The sequence below is a fragment of the Phymastichus coffea genome, unplaced genomic scaffold, assembly GCF_024137745.1.
Source record: "Phymastichus coffea isolate CEN01 unplaced genomic scaffold, Cenicafe_Pcof_1.1 PCOF00062, whole genome shotgun sequence".
In the NCBI taxonomy this organism is placed as follows: Eukaryota; Metazoa; Arthropoda; class Insecta; order Hymenoptera; family Eulophidae; genus Phymastichus; species Phymastichus coffea.
Window position 1 is genome coordinate 1599423 of NW_026706873.1, and position 20379 is coordinate 1619801.

General features: G+C 32.1%; 1 protein-coding gene across 50 annotated transcripts in view; it reads right to left on the reverse strand.

Annotated features, from left to right (window-relative positions):
- The window catches only part of LOC131666881 (longitudinals lacking protein), a 140016-nt gene that overhangs the window by 114704 nt on the left and 4933 nt on the right, over positions 1 to 20379 (reverse strand). For 46 of the 50 annotated variants that reach the window (XM_058939897.1, XM_058939938.1, XM_058939913.1 and 43 more), the window contains exon 6: positions 19906 to 20037. In XM_058939897.1, the coding sequence (XP_058795880.1) occupies positions 19906 to 20037 (132 nt within the window). Of the gene's footprint in view, positions 1 to 4017; positions 4317 to 5401; positions 5752 to 7945; positions 8209 to 11435; positions 11788 to 19905; positions 20038 to 20379 lie in introns of those variants that run through there. The other 4 variants (XM_058939920.1, XM_058939912.1, XM_058939928.1 and 1 more) reach the window with 4 other exon arrangements.

The following is a 20379-nucleotide window of genomic DNA, read 5'->3' on the forward strand; positions in this document are numbered from 1 at the left end:
CACTGCTTACGTAGCAGGTTCTAAAACTACAATAACCACACTTGAATGGTGGTTCTATCTGACACTCGAAGCGTAGATGACGTGTCAAACTAGCATAGAATTTAAAACGACGATCGCAGTTATCATTAGGACACTTATGAGTTTGGCCAGGAAATGGTCGTCGTTTACCAGGTGTACCTGTTAGAGTACGACGCGCCAAGTCATTTGAGAGATTTCTACGCAAACGTTTTCTTACTTTCTGAGTTTTCACTGTGGCAGTTTGTGACTTTTCAGTGTCGACTTTACGTTGCTTTGATCTGCTACCTACTTTGAGAATTTCCACTGATTCTTCTTGCTTTATCTTTTGTAATTTCACTCGGCGTTTGGTTACTAGAAATAACACGACGATTAGATTTATCTCGAAAGAAAACAATTTTTTTTTCGAGAAATTAAAGTTAAACATACCTCTTGTTTTTTTGGTAGCTGCCCATTTATACAATAATTTTCCAGCCTGGATGGCATTATTATTTCGCGATTACTTCGTTTACGCCGCACTGTAAAATTAAAATTTTCGATAATACCCACTGTAATTGTCAGCATTAAAATAGTGAACATCAGTGTACACTTACCTATCCTTTTTTTTCTGGCAATTGACTTCAGATCCACTGGATGCTTCTCATCCAATTCATCCACTGGCACAATCATGATAGGCTCTAGTGTAGGAAGTGCGATGCTACTCTCCTCTTTGTCACTGAACCCTGAATCTGGAAAAAACAAAAGAAAATATGTCTATCGCATCATTGAACAAAAATTAAAAAAAAGATAGATGCTATTCAAGAAAACAAAAAAAGCTTAAAGAGGAAAAAAGTAGACTGACAACCATGCGTGAACTTAACGATTTAAATGAGAAAAAAGATTTGCTAACTGGAAGAGGATGCAAATGTAAAATAAAAAATTCGGAATAAAACTAAAAAATTTTATTCGTACAAAATTGACACAGCACAAATCAATCTTCAATCACTGATTGTTCGTCACGTGGAGTACGTAAGTTTCAAATTTTTTATGTACCAGTCTAATATGTCTAATGACATTAGCCTTCCATTTGCCTCGATAACAGCAATATGGACATAAGTAACTTGGTTCTCGTCCACATTCATGTTTCTGATGTCTTCGCAACGTTTGCTCCCACACGAACATACTTGGACAATTCGGACATGCATAACGATGTTGGAAAGTTTGAAATCGTTTGCGTTGTTTTGGATTCCTGAGGCCGATACGACCTGCTGATAAAAAGATTTTGATGATAATTGAACTTTATCATTTTTATCATAAGCGTGTTTTTAGTGACATTGGTATGATTATGAGCTTGTTAGTGATTAGCTCGAGGTTGATATTTGCATTTATGGAATAAGCCGTTCATGCATCTAAGGAATTTAGCAATTAAAGTTATAAACAATATCTTCAGTTATTTTATTAATATTACTTTGGTATCACATATTCGTAAAATGCGCGTTACAAAATTCAAATATTAATTACAATATCATTGTCGAATTGTCGGAAGGAAAATACAAAAATGTATATACATTTTTAATGTATATCGCAAGACTTTGTAGGAAGACATCGACATTTTATTTATTCGTTACATCTTGCGATAAATTATAGAAAAAAATCTATCGACAGTAAAAAACATTCTTTCATCTGGACGATGATACTTTGCGAATATCAACGACATAAATAGGCAGCCCAGGATGTAATCTTCTCACGTGAGTTCTTACATTGGAAGCATGTTTCGTTCTATACTCGCAGTATGGACAGTTAAACCTTGGCAGCTGGCCACATTGAAATTTTAGATGATTGTAAAGGTTGTTCTTTCGGGTAAAATCATTGTTGCATTTTGGGCAGATGTATGGTTTTAGAATGGCTTGTTGATGTGATCCTGTAACAAAAATTTTGATTGCTCATACCTTCAGTCGACAATATTAAAGTGTGTATTTGCAAATCAAAACTAATAGGACATGATTAACATTTTTCGTTCATCTAACGAATGAAAACTCTTGTGAAATTTCAATTATCACGATAATTATAGAAGCGGTATAGCAACATTAATGCATCAGGCAAAATTAAAGATTAGCAAGATCAACTGTTCTAATTTTTTTTTATTTATAAGCATTTTCATTTTTCTAGCTTACATAGAAACCATTAGCAATTGTGAATTGAATGTCATTAATTTTTCAAAACTAACGAGCATAACTTACCTACATAATATAATGCGTCGTAGATTCATAATAATCAATAAAAAATATATTTGAAAATAAAAAAAAAATCGTCCGAAGGAAAATTGATGAAGATCAAATCATTTTTATAAGCTATTAGTATAGGTAATTTATTGAATATTGTATATAAAAGAAAAAAGTTTCAGACGTGAAAAAGAGTATTAAAAATGTAAAAAATAACTATGCTCTTTCGATAATTACAGATGAGTACACAGTTTATTTTATTTGAAAAGTCTTGTAAACGGTTTATATAATTCAAGGAACTATTAGTTTCGAATTGATATTAGTTATCGATAATAAAAAAAATTTATAAATGACAAACGTTGCGCGATTGAAATCTCGATCAATAAAGTCTAATTTTTACATAACGCAAGTGCTACAAATCAATAAATATTAAAAGACTAAATTAATACAGCTAATGCATTCCTCAGTCTTCGTGAGAGGCAAGTTATAGGCTACAAAACTATGAATTTGATTGAAGAAAAGACATATATCACAATAGTCAACAAAGTAATTGCTTTTCTTTTTTTACACATTGCTAAATTTGCAAACATCGATGGTATAAACCCCTTTCATTAGGATGCTTTCTCTTGACATGAGCCCTGGTATTGGACGAATGTCTGGCACGATAATCGCAATAAGGACAGCTGAATCTTGGAAGTTGGCCGCACTCAAATTTGCAATGGTAGTAGAGGTTGTTACGATGCGTGAACTGACTTGGACAACGTGGACAGGCAAATTGACGAGGGCGCTGCGATCGAATACCTCGTGGTTTCCTCACAGGACAGTAGATCATCCCTGACAAAGTTGGAAACAATGAGATTAATGAGAGTGTGATGATGGATGGACTAAAAACACGATAGATTTTTACGTTTATTTTTGGCTGATTTCAAGGTTTTTAGGGCGGAGCTGAACACGGTTTGGATTTTTGGTTGTAGGAAATGCCAACATTTTTACTTGGATGACAGCGCTTTTCTAGACACGGTATTTGTGTTAAATAGAAATGATAAAAATAACAACAACAACAACAACAATAATAATCATAATAATAGTAGTAATAATAATAATAACAACGACAACAATATAATAATAATAATAATAATAATAATAATAATAATAATAATAATAATAATAATAATAATAATATAAATAATAATAGTAATAGTAATGTGTTAAAATTTAAAAATAAAAATTACGAGTGTGTTATGAAACCGCTATCATGCCTAAATTACGAGTTATTTTGACAAGACAAATTAATACTTTATTTGCAAGCTATTTTTACAACTATTAGTGCGAAGGGTTATTTCAAGTAGTTTGACCAGAATAATAAATTTTATTATCTAAGACATCTTGGAACGCCACACGCCAATAAGTTTTCAAGTTTACACTGACTCGCAGTGTTTTTTTTTTTTATTTTTTGGATACCCTAAAATAAAAATTACAAGCGGTCAATCATTTCGTTGGGTAAAAGTTAATGATATATTTTTTAATTGATTTTTAAAAATTATTAATTGGTATATTTGTATACATACTTATCAAAAAAATTGTTTCTTGATAAATATGTCGTTTCACCACCTATCAGAAATAAAGTAATTCTACATGAAGGAAGAATACAACGGGATCCAATAAAAATCGAACCGTCATAGAAACAGTATCCTTTATTCATAGAAAAATATCAACAACTAAATGTATCATTTCAGTCGAAAATAAATACTCACATCCCTCTAATAACATGACGAGAGAAATAAAAACAACAAAAAAATTCTTTCTATCCACTAATTCAATTACTAGCTTTCGAGGCATCATTCTTGTACAAATCAATGACATAAATCTCACTACTTTTATGCACACTTCTGATATGGGCATACATGTTGGACGAGATCTTGGCAATTTTTGGGCAATACGGACAACCCCATCTTGGTGCCTTGCCACAGTGGAATTTGTAGTGTTTACGCATGTCACTGTGATTCTTGTAGCTGTGTCCGCATTTAGGGCATGGATAGCGCGGATATGGCTGTGGCTGGTAGGTAACAACTCGCGTTGGTGGTAGAGTCGTGAAATAGCCTGCAAGCAGAAGAGGCAAAGGCAATCTCGCATCAGCATTGAACTTTTTTCTTGTTTTTTGACACAAAATTTTGGGTAGTGTATGGGGTTATCTTTTTCTCTATCTCTCTCTCTCTTACTCTCTCTCTCTCTCTCTCTCTCACTCTCTCTCTTTTTCTCCCTCTGATATAAACTACTTTTTCATCAGGTGTATATGAAGATGTAGCTATATTTAAAATTACTCTTCAATCCTTGAAAAAAAAAAAAACAAAGAAGTTAATGATGTTCAGTGAAAGAGTAATTTTTAGCAATTAAAAAAACCAACTAAATTGCGAATAAAATACATTAAATAAAAAAAAATAATAAGATAGTGCTTACTAATATTTAACTAAAGTTTTTAAACACACAGCAATAACCTTATGGAAGAAATATACAAAATTGCTAGTGCTCGAAGGGAGAAGTGCGAAAAAATAATATACAAAAGAAATATGAAAAAAGTAAAGGAATACAATAAAGCGGTAGTTCACCTTCCACAAAAAAATTGTTAAAAAACGTTCAAAAACAATAGCTACCTTTAGGATTATACAAATATAGAAAAATCGTTAGAGTGAAGGCGTATAAATAAATGTTTTTTTATTGAAACTATACGATGTAATAAATACTTTTATTCTTCTCTAACAAATATTTCTTTCTTCTTTCGAGTAACGCTGACTTTTACACGTATGTACATTAATAATTTTTTACATTATTACAATGGTCACGGTGCGCATTACATACTACTACAATAATCAGTCGTGGAAATTTTCTTTTTTCAATAAATTATTACAACACTTGGAAGTAAAATCTGTTGTAAATGCTAGGAAGGAATAAGTAAAACTAGTTTGCGAGAAATTATAACTAAAAAGTAAAACAAGCAATACAACTTCAGCAAGAAATTAAACAAACAAAATATCGTTTTGACTGTTAATTGGTTGCTATACACTACAAGAATACCTGTATGAAAAGAAAGAGCATTGACGTAAAATAAATAACGTTTTTTCTAGAATTCTATTTTGTCTTTTTATCCGAATCAATGAAAAGAAAATAGAGTTAATTAAAAAATACAATAAACCTATAATCGCCTAACCATCCTGATCCCACTCGATCTCCGATTTATAAGTATTCATCGGTAAGCTCTCGATCTTTATTTCGCGATAACCAGGGTGTACTCGTTTGAAGTGAACCTTAGCAGTTTGCAATGATTTGTAGACAGTATTACAGATTCCACAACGATGAACTCGTCCGCAGTTATGTCTCACATGGTAATTGAGCTCCTTTTGGATGCTGAAGAACGAGGAACATCCGGCGCAACGGAAGTTTCGCATTCGTTGAGGTCGCTGACGATGATTTATCAGACGTGGCGGTCCGATCAACGTGCTGTAGGCGGCTATCAGTCGTGGCAAGTCTTTTTTCGAGTCTGCAAAAACAAACCGGGAAATTGTGTGTGAGCTAGTTTATTGCTTTGTTATCTCGAACGCGAATTCTAAAAATGCTCATTTTTATTGTTTCGATTGCGAAAAATCAATGAAAAAATAAAACGCGATCGCAAATAATAACGTAAACACGCCATGCACCAGTTTTCTGAGGATCTGTTGTATACGACAGTAAGGGAAATTCATGAACGTAATTTGTATTTTTATACAGAAATATTTCACCTGTTCGATTATTTGTGAAGATTCAAGTTGTAAATTTGCGTGAAGACAGAAAAATAAAACATGATAAACAAACTAAATGGAATATATTTGTAAAAGACAATTGCATAAGGCTAAAATGAGCTACATGCAAATTAAAATAAATTCTTATAATAACGTAAGAACTTAGAGCATTATTATCTTTGCTTGGTATTTCTTATGCATAATGCTTTTTGTTGAACTTTATCACTCAACATTAAAAAAAATAGATATTAGGAATCCCCAATAGACGTAGTAAAATGAGCTTGCGACGACAAGGTTATTCGAATTACCGTAAAAATATTGATTGTTCTACCTTGGCATAATTTATTCAGTTATTCACATTAAATACCAGCACATTTGAAAGTTTTTTGGAAAGTAACGTCGTAGGTTGTGGTTAAACCGCAAATTTTTCCATCGGTGAAAAATGACATCAACACATTAAGAAGCATATCAACATATATGCATTTACAAACTTTTGTATGTGCTCGTGTTAGCCAGTAATTGTAAGGAATTCAAATTTACATACAGATGAAATTGAAAATTAATGTAATTAGATGAAAAACTCGACAAACATCGAAAAAAAATAATAAAAATTAGATCTCTTTGATTCTACAAACAGTTCCCTGGATTTGTGTAAAATTAACATTCCTGAAACGAATGACAAATTTTATGATTCCGCATTTTTTTTAATTACAGTAATTCAACGTCATTTATGTAAGTAACGTGATAATAATAGTTGATATTTAGTTTTCATACATCTAGACGAATAAAAAATAGATATTCTTTTATAATCAAATAAAAAAGTAAATGTCAGTATTCTGGAAGCAAGTGCATTTCGAAAATTCTTTAATTTCAAAGGTGAAGGAACTAAATAAGATATTAAAAAAATAAGTCGAATTATTCACAAGCTTGAGTGGAAATTTAATACCGATCTCTATAAACATACAAGCCACGTTCTAGACGCTCAGTGTGCGTAGAAATACTGTAGCGGATTTTAGAGCGACATTTGCAAATAAAACCGACACACTCATGGTTGAAGTGTCAAGCGAGAGCGGATACCTTACAAGTATTATCGTAATTCTTTATTTCCTGCAGCTGCTAATGCTTCTCGCACTCTGCAAGTATAGAAAAAAAAGCAAAGAAAAATAAGCATGATTATAAACAACGCAAAGAGTGGAGATCATGCACATACAATCGTCTTCGTGTTTATAAGGTTTCTTTAATCGTTTGGTTGCCAGTTGTTTTCATGGCATGTTTTTTTATTCCAGAATAATGCCTTGACAATAGTTTGTCTTCTGAAGATTTCTTATAACCTCATCTACATATTTTTGTTATACAATTTTCATAAGTGGAAGGCGCAATTATCAAGCAAAAAAAAATTTTAAAGCGAATGAAAAAATGAAGAAGGCTAGTCATTCAAAACGAGGAAAACATCTACTAACGTCGTAGATACAAACCTGAATAATAATTGAGAATCATTATGTATTTTGTAAAAATAAAATATCAGGTATAGAACTGAAAATGTCTTTTTTTTTATTTGTCAATATTTCGAATAATATGGTACATGTGTGGCAGTCTTTTAATATTCCAATACATATAAGCAGTCCCCCATATTTACAAACGCATTGCAACAATTTGAAAAACAAATTTTATCCTCCTCAATGAATGAAATAAATAGAACTTAAAAATTTGCTTATAGACATTGGCTAGTGCACTCGTAATAAGTGGAGCGATTAATAACACGTATGACTTGAGTTACAACTGTCTTGGCATAAAACTAAACAAAAATATTAATCTTTGGATTTTATGTTTGAGATTCCAATGTACAAGTTACAAAATTGAGAAAAAAATCTGCTAACCATTCTACTCAATTTTCTACAATAAAAATAAAACTTTGGCACTGCGAAAAAAAATATATGCATCCAGCCTCTTGAATGACGAAAACAGCCAATGTTATTTACAAACAGCCCCACTGCCGTGTATATTGAGTATATGCTGTTTGAGGTGATCAGGCCTGCAGAAATATTTGCCGCAGAGGGTGCAGGTGAAGGTGTACCGTGAGCCAAGTCCACCGCATTCGTAACGCGAATGCCTCGTGAGGGAGGAGCGTGACCTGTAGCCACGCCCGCACATCACGCAACGAAACCGAAGTTCCGTCGTCGCGTTACCGCTGATCGTTGACTCGCTGCCTGCGGGACTCACTGCGAACATACACAGATGGAGGCTTTTTTTCAATTATTTGGGCTACGACTGATTGCTTCGTGCGATTAACTTTTTCATTGAACTTGATTATTGTCTTTTAGATCCGACAATCATTCTATATTCGCTTGTTATGTATGCTTATTAAATTTATATTGAGAAAAATCGAGTCTTGCAATATTTAATGAACATGACAAAAAATCATGTCATTTGTCGCGCCTAGACTGAAGATCACGTAATTATTTTTGGCCATTTCGTACAGCCCGTAACATCAAATTTACTAATTTTGTTCAAAGTTGAAATATTTGTTACCTATATAGAGGTCAATATATTTGCACACTTTCAAATCAAAATTTCAATAAGGAGCCAAATTATCAACTGTTGAAAAAATATTGGATTTGTTTTTAACTCGATTTCTTAGCAACTAATAAAGATGTCGACAGGAATTTTTGTTTAAAATACGCGGGAAGACTTTTACTTTTAAAATATAAAAAGTAAAAAACTTAATCATATATTAATGCCAATACTGTGCGATAATATTTTAAAAAGTCAACGATATCACCAAAACCGATATTTCTTTTCAAAAATATTTACCTTCGTATTTCTCGTCTTTTTTACATAAAAAAAACCATTATATAAAACAAGTGCCCGAAATCAGGATTAACACAGCACCGAAATAAAAAGAATCGCGCGCTAGCCGGTCGGCCGCCTATTGCTCATGTGGTACCTCAAACGCTGCACGCGGCAAGCACCTTCAACGAACATATAGTAGTTATTTAAATAACACATCAATAAACTAATTTTTTGGTGATGGTGATGCATTCCACATTAAGCTGTAGATCCGATAATAAACATTTTGAATGCAGCCGCTTTGTAAATATGCATCAGTCTCAAACTCAGTCAAACGCAGACCCAAGTGTTTTAGTCAATGTTATAAGAGATCAGACAAAAAATTAATTTATGTATGTATCATTTAAAAAAATACTTAAAGTGATATAAATGTGAAATTATTTATTTGTTCAAGACGTTTGCCACGTGCAGCGTTGGACATTGCACGAGCATTGGATGACAGAGCGGCTAGCGCGCGGTTTTTGCTTTATTTCCATGCTATGTCAACTCTAATAGTGGGCAGTCGACTTTTATAACGTTTTTTTATGTAAAACAAACTATAAGGAATGCGATGGTGCAAAAGTTAAAAAAATTCGTTTTTGAGATAGCGTCGACTTTTTTTAAAATAATTCTGCACATTGGCACAAGTAAATTTTTTTCTATTTACATTTTAGAAATAAGTCATCTCGAGTCTTTCAAAAAAATTCATATTTTAGTCTCCGAGAAAACGATTTAAAAAAATCCAATATTATTTTCAATAGTTAACAACTCGGCCCCACATCTTTGGTAATAAGTACATAAACTTCGAAGAAAATTAGTGAATTCGACGTTACGTGCCGTATGAAATAGCCAAGAATAACCCTGTACTCGACTGTAACAAAATTTGGAGACGATCAGGTCCGAATAAAAGTTGCGCGTGAGAAAATTCTGAACATCGCAGCGCCATCTCTAGTGAGCAACGCTTGCGGCGCTGATCGAAAGCAAGAATCTCTTCTAGCAGCTCCAGAGCCGAGAACAGAATTTGACGTCGAGCAAAGTTTCGAGGATACGGCAACGCTGCATTCACTTCAACTTTTACATTATATATATATAGATCAGGTTCTGTGCGACGTTGTCGTTACTACTCCCCCTCGATAACCACGCTACTGAGCGAATTCTCGCATTAGCGGCATGCGTTTAACGAACACAAAGCTCGAGTGACAATATAAGCACGTGAAAACTCAAATGGCCTCGCAAGAATTTCCTCAGCATACGCGAAGACAAAAGAAAATAATTGAAATTTCGAATGAAATAATACATTAGATTATTCGAGAAATAGCCTTTCAAAATTAATCAGACCAAAAAGCTCGTTTTTTTTACACATTTTTCATCGTGCATTTAATAAAATTTAGATTTTATTTTTTTAGGACACACGTTCAAACAGAAATTGCAAGTCACGCTTTCTTTTATTTGACCCCGTTAAATCAACGAAGCTAGAACCAAGCGTGCAGAATCGTGAAACCTAAGAGCTAGAAGTTTTTACAAATTAGACTTGTGAATGTCAAAAGATTATTATATCAAAGTAATAAGTGAAACTCGGAGCTCTTTCGAATCACGTTTAAATTTTAAGATTTTGTATTTATGATAAAAATCATGGATTGTAATAATAATAATTTAAAAGCAAAGAATCTTTAGGCTGTTATTTACATGCTGCCCCGAAATAAAATCGAATGAATTCCAAAATTAGTATTTTGTACACCCACGCGAATCGTTAATGAAATAATATGTAGCCCAGTTTAAAAAAAAAAATGCCTCCATTTATGTATAACAAGTGATCCCAAAAACACAACTTTTTACTGTTCAGTAGGCATAAAAGAAAGAACTCTTCACAGCAGCATAACAAAAATCCAGCAGCAACGGTAGGACGACGATGAATCGCAGTCAAGTTCCTAATATATTCATACCTTTTTGATTATAATCAACATGCATACCTATTATCTGCAACTCCAATGCTGGAATCTAATTTTTTTCATTGTTGGGGAAAGAAATGCATTTTGAAATAGCAGTGAACGGTTTTTTTTATTAAAATATCTTTTAAAAGTAACAGAATCAAATTGATAGTAAAATTTGTTTATACGACATTTATTTTGTTGATATACCAATGATCAATTTACGGAACGATAAAAATATTTAAAACATGTTAAATTAGTGCAAAGGATGATATTTAGTTGTTTACCATTTACAGTAAAGACATTACTTTAATAATCAAGTTATTTAAAGTTTAATTACATTAAATTAAGTCTTAAAACGTTATCTAATTTTGGACAACAAATTACAAAATTTAGTAAAAAATTTATAAAATCTAATTAGTGTAACATTTAATGTAATTCAATTTTTTTTAAGTATTTGATCGTTGCAATGAGAAATTTGAAAGAATATAATTAAATTTACTCAAATTTTAAAAATCAAACGTGAAATGAAACGATACGTTTGTATAACTGAATCAATAGTTACCCAAATATGTTGAATCCACTCATCGAAGTTAAATTTATTGACTACTATTTCAATACCAAATGTAAAGCGAGATAAATTCGATTGAATTTTAGTTTTTAATCAAAATTTAAGAATTAAAAAAAGCGAGTTATTTTTTGCGGTCCAAAATTAGATCCTCTCAAATTCGACAAAATAAAGAAAAAACAACCGATTAAGAGCAACGCCAAAACAAGAACAACAACTATCAACAAAGAGAAGCAATGAGCAGCAACAAATTGGCATTGAGATAGACTGTGTTCAAGGTTTCCAGAATTTGTAGAGCTGTCGTACGTCCTTAGTTGTGAGTATTGTTGGCCTTGAGTTGACGGTCAAGGCTTCGGCTTCACTGAAGCATTCGGAAATATGCCGGAGCAAACCACCTCGATACTTGTAGCTACGACCGCAGCTCGGACAGCTTAATCGCTTGTAGTTGGCCAAAGGATGCGAGGCTGTATCGCTCGCTGCAAAACCCCTTTTTTCTTTTCTTTCTTTTTTTACAAAATCATGCATTGTTTCTTTCTCTTTCATCAATTTTTAAAGTACGAAATCATGCATTACAAACTTTACTTTTATTTTAATTTAACGATAAAAGAAATAGAAAAAATAAATAAATAAATAAAACAATGAAATATTAACCCCCCAGATCAGAACTTGATTTTTTTCTATTTAAAAAAATGTGCGAAATCCAAAAAAGCAATGTTATGCAGAAAAAAAAATTTACCAATTTAATTTTTAAAGCTTCTTATAAGTTAGTAATTGTACATTGACAACCGATTCGATCGATATTACATAAGATAAATAAATGATTTACAAAATTAAAATTGTCAATACAAATTGAAATGTTCGATCGATTCGACTTTAATGAAATAATATGTGTGGGTGAAGTAGGGGGAATAAGGGATTATTGGACTTTTGGAAACTAGGCGAACGTAAATAACGAGTTATAAAATTTTGTTTCAATTTTTTTTTAATTTATTCAATCAACTTTGATAAAAATTCCATCCAATTAGGTGTGTATGATGTGCTCTTGAAGTGTGCGCGACCAACAAGTGAATTTAATTTAATGAATGAATTTAAAAATAAGTGAAGTGATTAAAAAAAAAATTGTTTGAAAAAATTAATGAATAAGATAAAAAAAAAAAATGAAAACATTACGAAATCTAATTATAGCAACCCGTGATTTTAGATTTCTAAAATAAGAAGTCATTTTATTGCCAGTATTCTTCTAACAAGTTCTCATTGTTAAATCGAGCAAATGGCTTTTGGCAGGTTGAGCAGACGAACCTCTTCTTCACGCCATACTTGTAATGGAGATGACGATTGAGTGAATAGTAGATTGTAGATACGACTACAGCGAAGGTAGACATGGTCATCCAATGGATCGACTGGAATCGCGCTGATTTTAATTTTCATTCGCTTCATCTTGCATTCATACATTGATTAATTGCAAATTAGATTTTTTTTTTTAATAACTAAACAGTCTTATTTGGCAGAAGGCAAATTTTATTCATATGCTATAAAATTTCAAAAATACTCGGAAGTATTTATGAGATTAAAATATGTTAGGATGATCCTAATTCAGATTGATTTGTATCTTGATAACTTTTACGTAAGCGTAAAAATAGAAGAGCATAAAATCAACCTAAATAGGATATCATATTTACAAGGCCAAAATTAATTTCCAATGTTTGAATTTTGAAAATTTCATTGGTCAATCGTTGAACATTTTTGCAATGAATAATAATTGCAAACTGACAAAATAGACCGACAGATTGTCGTAAGTTTTGAAAAACAATTGCGGTCGCAAATATTGTGATAGCTCCCGGCGCCTGAAGATACCACAATGACTTGCTATTGCAAAAATTCATCAAAATCTTACTAAATCTCGAATTACTATCAAAGATATATACAACTATAAATTCTTTTAGTAACATGAAAAACAATAAATAAATTACGTAATTTTGTAAACATTCATTCTTAACACAGTCATTCTAATAAAAAATCGGAAACCAAATAATGAAAAGACGACGATGTTAAATTTTTTTTTCATGATGCAGTAATGAAATTGGAAAAAAAAACTTTTGACATTTTATCAAAAATAATAAGAACTTCAAAACTATTGAAAGAAAAGAAACAATTCTTTATAATGTACAACTTGGCAATCTTTCAATTGTACAGACTGTCAATGCATAAACGATAAAAAATTGTTCCATAAATTTAAAAAAAAGTAGCTAAACGAATAAAACATGTTCCAAATGATTTCAATATATAAATATTATATATAGTATAACATGTGTCTCGAAGTGAGAATTATCTTTGAATAGTTAAAATTTATTAATGAAAAAGCTTCGAATTTGAAACTATTTCATTATTAAAAATATTACCGTTTGTAAGTAGTTAATTGAATTGTGAAAAATTGACATGAATTCTCACTACGATATATCATATAAATATATAATAAATAGTAATTAAGGGCGCTTGGTATGCCGATACAACATACCAAACTAAATACTTACAAAAATATTACCATTTCATTTTTACCATGTTTTATTTAATACTTTTTTACCATTTGTTACTTATACATTTTGACTGTCAGCATTTGTTTGGCTTCTTCAGAATTATCAAAAACTCATAATGAATTTATGTAAATTCATAATGAATAAATGAAATTTCGCCTTTTTGAATCTTGATACGTAAACCGCGATATCGAGAAGTCAAAAGGACTCCTCGACAATATCGGCTATAAAATAAAATAAAAAAACTGTGGAAAAAATTTTAATTAGTAGTTCGTATAAATTTTCAATATTTGACAAGTATTTTTTTTAATAAATTGCAAATATGAAAATAATATATTATAAAATGGAAGTGAAGAATTAATCATTCTACGTGAGAAAAAAGGTTCTCACGAAGATCGATTATTCTTTACAAAGCTGTGGAGTAAAATTATAATGTAAAATTTTATGGCTATATTCATATTCAAACATATAACTCACTTATATTCAATCAACCAATTTTCATAAATAAATCTTATTAATTAGAAGATATATCTTATAATTAATTAATCATACTAGTTTCTCACAAACATACATCACAAATTCAATATTAAAATGTATTATATATTACAGTTGAATGAATTAATAATGTTTACCAGTTACCATACAATACCAGATACTCTATTCATAATATGGTCGTTGGACAGATCCTCTGCATGTCATCTTCATTATTATTGACACTCCCGCTTTGCTTCTTAGTCGGAACGGAGCAAAAGGCATCACGTTCCTTTCGGTCGCATTCCGAATTCCGCGATCAAAAGAAAAATATTAATTGTATAAATTAAAACTATAAACGGATTCGGTAACGGATTCTATCTCAGAACAAGAAATCCTTAAAAGAAGAATTTCAAGGCCAAGATAGAATTTAGATGTTCTGGACTGATGTGCTGTCTTCTTTCTTCTTGAGGCAATTCTATAAATGAAAAACCAATGTTAAAAATTTGAATTGGTTTAATACAAACAAAATGTCAAAATGATCATCTTGCTTGATCTTGCCAATCACAAAGTTTTAACTCCATTTTCATTTAAAAAATTTTTCATCAACTAGTTAAATATTTTCCAATAATTGTTTTTCAAGAGATATGCATAAAAAACAGTAATCAGAAAATTAATATTCGAAACAATATCAAATAATTGAAAAAAAAATCAATTATTAGTCATTGTCTCTTTCACGAAAAGTAAATTATAAATTATAGAATAATCAGATATTCTATAAAATAGAGTTTATGATAATATAAATATTCAGTAAAACATTAGTGATTTTTACGAACAACAATTGAATACTTCAAAATTGAAGCAAAACGATTTGTTGTTGTAAAAATACGATTTTTGTGATCGTGTCACGCAGAAAATTTTACCAAAATAATCTTAAACAAAGCTTGATAAAAGATTATATTTGTAAAATTTTCTCGAAGAGTATCTGTAAATTTAAAAACAATTTAAATTGATTCTAGATGATTGAATAAATTACAATTTGTCAAAATATTAACAGAATAACATTTTGCAATATCCTGTAATTGATATCAATTTCTAGATGACCCCGAAAAATAATAGTTAGCGAAGATAAATTTGCAATTTATAAAATGCCACGATTTTATTTTATAATCTGCAAATTCAATACCATTGATAGTGCCTGTAAGGTAAAGATTAACATAAATAAATATATTTCAATGAAATAGTGAAATGGCATTAATATGATTTCGAGAGGAAACTTGTACAACTACGATAATTTCACAATTTACACGATCACATGAACAAAGCAGAATTCATTCACGTGAACGCTAATTGAAAAATTAAAACCGTTACATATAATATCAATGTAAACAAATAAAAAAATAACATCACAATGCGTAGTTACATAAAAAATTTTTCTATGTAATTACTGATGGTGTGTTTATTTTTATTTTACTGCTGATAGCTGTTGAAAAAATTTTAGAATTAGAATTGTACATTTATAAACAGTTTCTAATAAAATAACAACCTTGAAAAATTATAAATAGTATAATTTTATAAGAGTTCATATTTTTCAAGAAACCTTTTAAAATATTTCAAAGCGGATAAACCAATTGAAGTAATTTAACAGTTATAAACAATCTCATAAAGAAAGCAGAATTTTTCATGAGATTGTAAACTGAAAAAATACAAACCATGATTAACAAAAGAAATTGTTTCAAACAAATGATTATACCAAATTTCTCACAAAATGAAATTCAGTGTAATTGTAGTTTGAACAATTTTTTGCATCAATCATTAAAATTGTATGAAATGGAACAAGTTTGTAATTACACAAAAAGAACAGAATGATCTATTCTAAAAACGTAATTTAAACTTGCTAGCTGTTGATTGCAAACATTTGTAGAATTTTAAGTTTACAAAACTACAAATTCAAACAGATGTTTGCCATTGATTCGAAAGATAATTGCATTGTAATTTGCAATATAACTTATGAATCCATTCATTTACACAACATTTTAAATATATAACATAATATTTGAAGTGCATTTGGAAAGTCAATTCACAATGAACCGAGTTGCCTTCAAAATGAATTATCCCACAAGTGCACTAATAAATTTAGAAAATATGTCTTAAATTTAAGAATTATAAAACACGACGATATTCACCTTTGAAAGAGAAATAACTTTCTCTCTATTATCAACTTACAAACCAAAAAAATACCATCTTCTTACATGACTATAGAGAAAATCATCTGTAAGCGTCTCAAAACCGCAAAAGGCAGATCTTGAGACATATGATCGTCATCATCTTGAGAAACACTTTGAAATGTCGGCTGGCGCATCAAAAACATGCAGCAGTCGAAGAAAAAGTCTCCGACATACCGCAATGAGCAGCCAAAAAGGGAGGGAAGTACGCCCGAGCGCCTGCGACACCAAAAAGTAAGGGTGCCCGTCGCTACAAAAACAAAAAAAAAGCATCGTTCATCGCGAAGGCCAAGCTTGTAGGATACGCGCGCGTACACAAAGAAACTATGGCCCTTCGCTCCACTCGAGAAATCGCTCGAGTGTAGCGGAATTTAGTGTCGGATTTCTCGGAATTTCCATCTCTAGTATATCCTTTCATTTTCTGTCCTTGAATTCCAATTTTTTTGTATCAGTTGGTTATATCAATGCTAAACACTTGGGAAGTAAAAGTTGGATGAGCGTGAACAATAAATGATGAGGGTGAGATAAAATTTACAATACAAGTATCGACGACACATACAATACCATGATGTTACAATAGAATACCCTTTTGCAACGTCGATATAGATATGATATATATGACATAGTTATATAGACATGTATAATAAAATATAAGTATTATAGAATAATATGTCGAATTGGAAGAAAACAGTTGTTTGTACATGATAGTGTTAGAATATATATCAAGAGATACCGAGAGCTGTACGCATGCGACGGATACGCGCTCGCGTATGTCCCATGCGCACTGCACACATCGGTGATATATAATATATGCATTATACGAACAAAGAAGCAAAATTATGTACACGTGGTTAGTAAAAAAAGGTAGGTCGATATAATGGTTTTTTGATTCGGCGAGGCTGCTCGACGTCAACAAAGAAAAAAAAAGAAATCAAGATAATTTACTAACGTGAGCAACCACACCTGGATGTGAGAGTTAGATAGTGTCAGATAGATTTGATAGAGATAGAAAGAAAAAAAAACAACTACCGTAGGAAGCGTTTGCATGCAAGACGAATCGCACAATGGTGGGGTTCGTGGCGAGATGCATAAAACAATTGATTAAAAGAAAATTGCAGATTTTCTTATGAAATGCATCTCGACGCGAAACTCCGTCACTTTTCTGTTCCTTTTTTTTAATTCGCTTGGTAATAAATCCCTCCGTTTTCTCTTTCTACTACGTGTGTGCTACTACCAACATAAAAAAAAAACAAAAAAATAGACGAAAACTACGAGTAAAGGTGCTTTCCGTTTCCTTTTTTATGGTTCTTTTTTTGTATTAGAGAAAAAAAACACGTGGGATCTGGGGATTTCCTCGTGGTGAGACTCGACGAACTTTGAAGAATCTTCAATGATCGTTAAACCTCAACCTCTACTCACAACAATAAGACACTACTGGCTGGAGGCAGCGTGGCACAATTTTCCGTTAATCTTCGCGTTACTTAAAGATAAAAAAAAATAAAATTCGCGGAAAAGGCATTAAAGTCTGCAAGACAGAGTCTGATATAACAGTTTATTCAAACAGAATGCAATGTAACAAACACGATTCGCGAAACTGATAAAAAAAAATCTAATCAAGGTAACAAAGCCTCTGGCGGTGAAACGACCTCCGCCATCAATGCGAGCACACGATGGTTAAAAATTGTCATTGACCATTAAAAAATGAAAAAATTATAAGACGCGGGTCGTTGGAGACTTTTTTTACTGTTGAAGTGAGAACGTGCGGATGTATTGTAATTATTACGCCGCGACACGCTGGCATTGATGAGAGAGTTCGCCCCCCTCTCTCCGCAATTACCTTGAAAATCCCACGTTGCGATCGCCGCGCTTGCAATCGTCTAAATTACCCGTTACCTACTTTTCACGCTTGCGTATGATCTTTGTTGTAATTTAAAAAATGTCCGTTTCTCCAACGTTTACGATCTACACGTTTTTACAACGTCTCTAAAATAAAAAAAATAGTTGAACGATCGCGATTGTCGATACTTATTCATTATCCCTTCTTTTCCTATATTATTAAAATAACAACCACAGGGGTTTCAGAAGTGAATTACGGTTAAAAACGCAAAAGTTAGTTTGGCGACTGGGCTAAAAGCGAACAATTTATTTGCTAACACTTAAACTTTTGATTATTTTATCAGTTACAAAACTAGAGTTTCCAAAATATTCTTATATATTAAGTTGATCCATGATTGAAATTCCTATTATAAAAACAAAGAACAAAATGAGAATTTGAAAATTGAAGTGAGTTAATCAATTTACAACTATTCATTTGCAATAACATTATTTTTATAATACATAACACGATCAAGAAATCCTCTTAACCATATAATCCAAATTATGAAAACTCAAATTTACTTCAAAAGCATTGCAACACAATAAAACTAATCTAAAGCTCAGAAAGTTACAAACAAAATTCTCGATCTTTAATTCCAGCAGACAGACTCACTCTCGACCACACCTCTCGTCAAAAGTTTCGTGTTTGTTCCTTCGCCTGTGTATATTTTGAAACCTTGTCTTCGGTGGAACTTGTTTTTGCGAATTCCACAGAGGCTCTACGGTTTTCATCATCATAATCTGAGCGCTCCCTCCGCATCTGCCGCACACAACTGCTTTGGAAGCAACAGATGCGGACCAAAAAATGAGGGGAGCGTCGGCGAGTGTTTGAATCTTTCGTTTTTCTCGCGTGGGAACGAGGGGGAACCTCTCTCTTTGTCCGTGCCGGTTTTGGATTTCTAAAAGGGGGGAGAGAAACTCTACTCTACTTTCATTCTTTCTTTCTTCTTGGTTCTGTATATGTATGATAAACGGAGAGAGAGGTAAGAGACCGTGAAAAACAAAACGCGAAAAGAAGAAATGAATAAGAAATGGGGGGAAAGCAAAACACATAAGAGAATTGTTTTTCGAAACTGCGACACAAACATAAAAAAAGCTTTCTGTCAGAGACTGTTGCTACGCTTGAAAAGAATTGTGCTCTCTCGGATAATGATCGAGTTGCGCCAGACTGCCCACTCAGCAAAATAAGTTCGTGCCACCTCTCGGGCCGAGCAATGAACGCTTTCTCTTGATTCAGCTTTTGTAGCTAAGCAAACATTTTCCTTTTGTGTCTGCAGCACATGTGTAGGTTAAACGAGTCTTAGGTTTTAAAAAATTGTAATATCACTCATTTGTTACGAGTGTACAAAAAAAAAAAGAAAAAACTAAACTCATTCAACAATATGCAACGAGAGATTATGGACCAAAAAAAGGTTCTCAAGGTTAGAAATGAGCGTTCATTGAACATCAACTCGAAGGTGACGCTTCTGTCGAATGGCTTTAACGAGCCTACCTTGTGAGTCGCGTTGCGCTTGGGCAGCCTCTTGCGCGGCCAAGAATACTTCGTCGTTGACACCAGGTGCTCCAGCTGCCGCTCCAACCGACGTGTTGCTCCTATCTCCAGCCATGTGCCAATGTGCCATACCTATATTTATTTTACATAATTACATTTTTGAATTTGATTCAAGAGAAAAATAGTTAACTTGAATATTGTAAGTTATAAAATCAATGTCGAGCAGTTAGCATTAAACTCATTTATTATCGTCGATAACATCTGATATAATTCTATACGTAGTATTCGATGAATAGTAATACTGTTAGAGATCAGTCTATACAAGTGTTGATTTGGCATGGAATAGGTGTAACACACGAATGAGAAAAAAATCTCATAATCGAGCAGAACACATTTGAAACGGTGTCTCGTACTATTTCCGCTCTGCAAGAACTCGTAAATGTATTCAGGCAGAAGGATATTAATACGAATAAT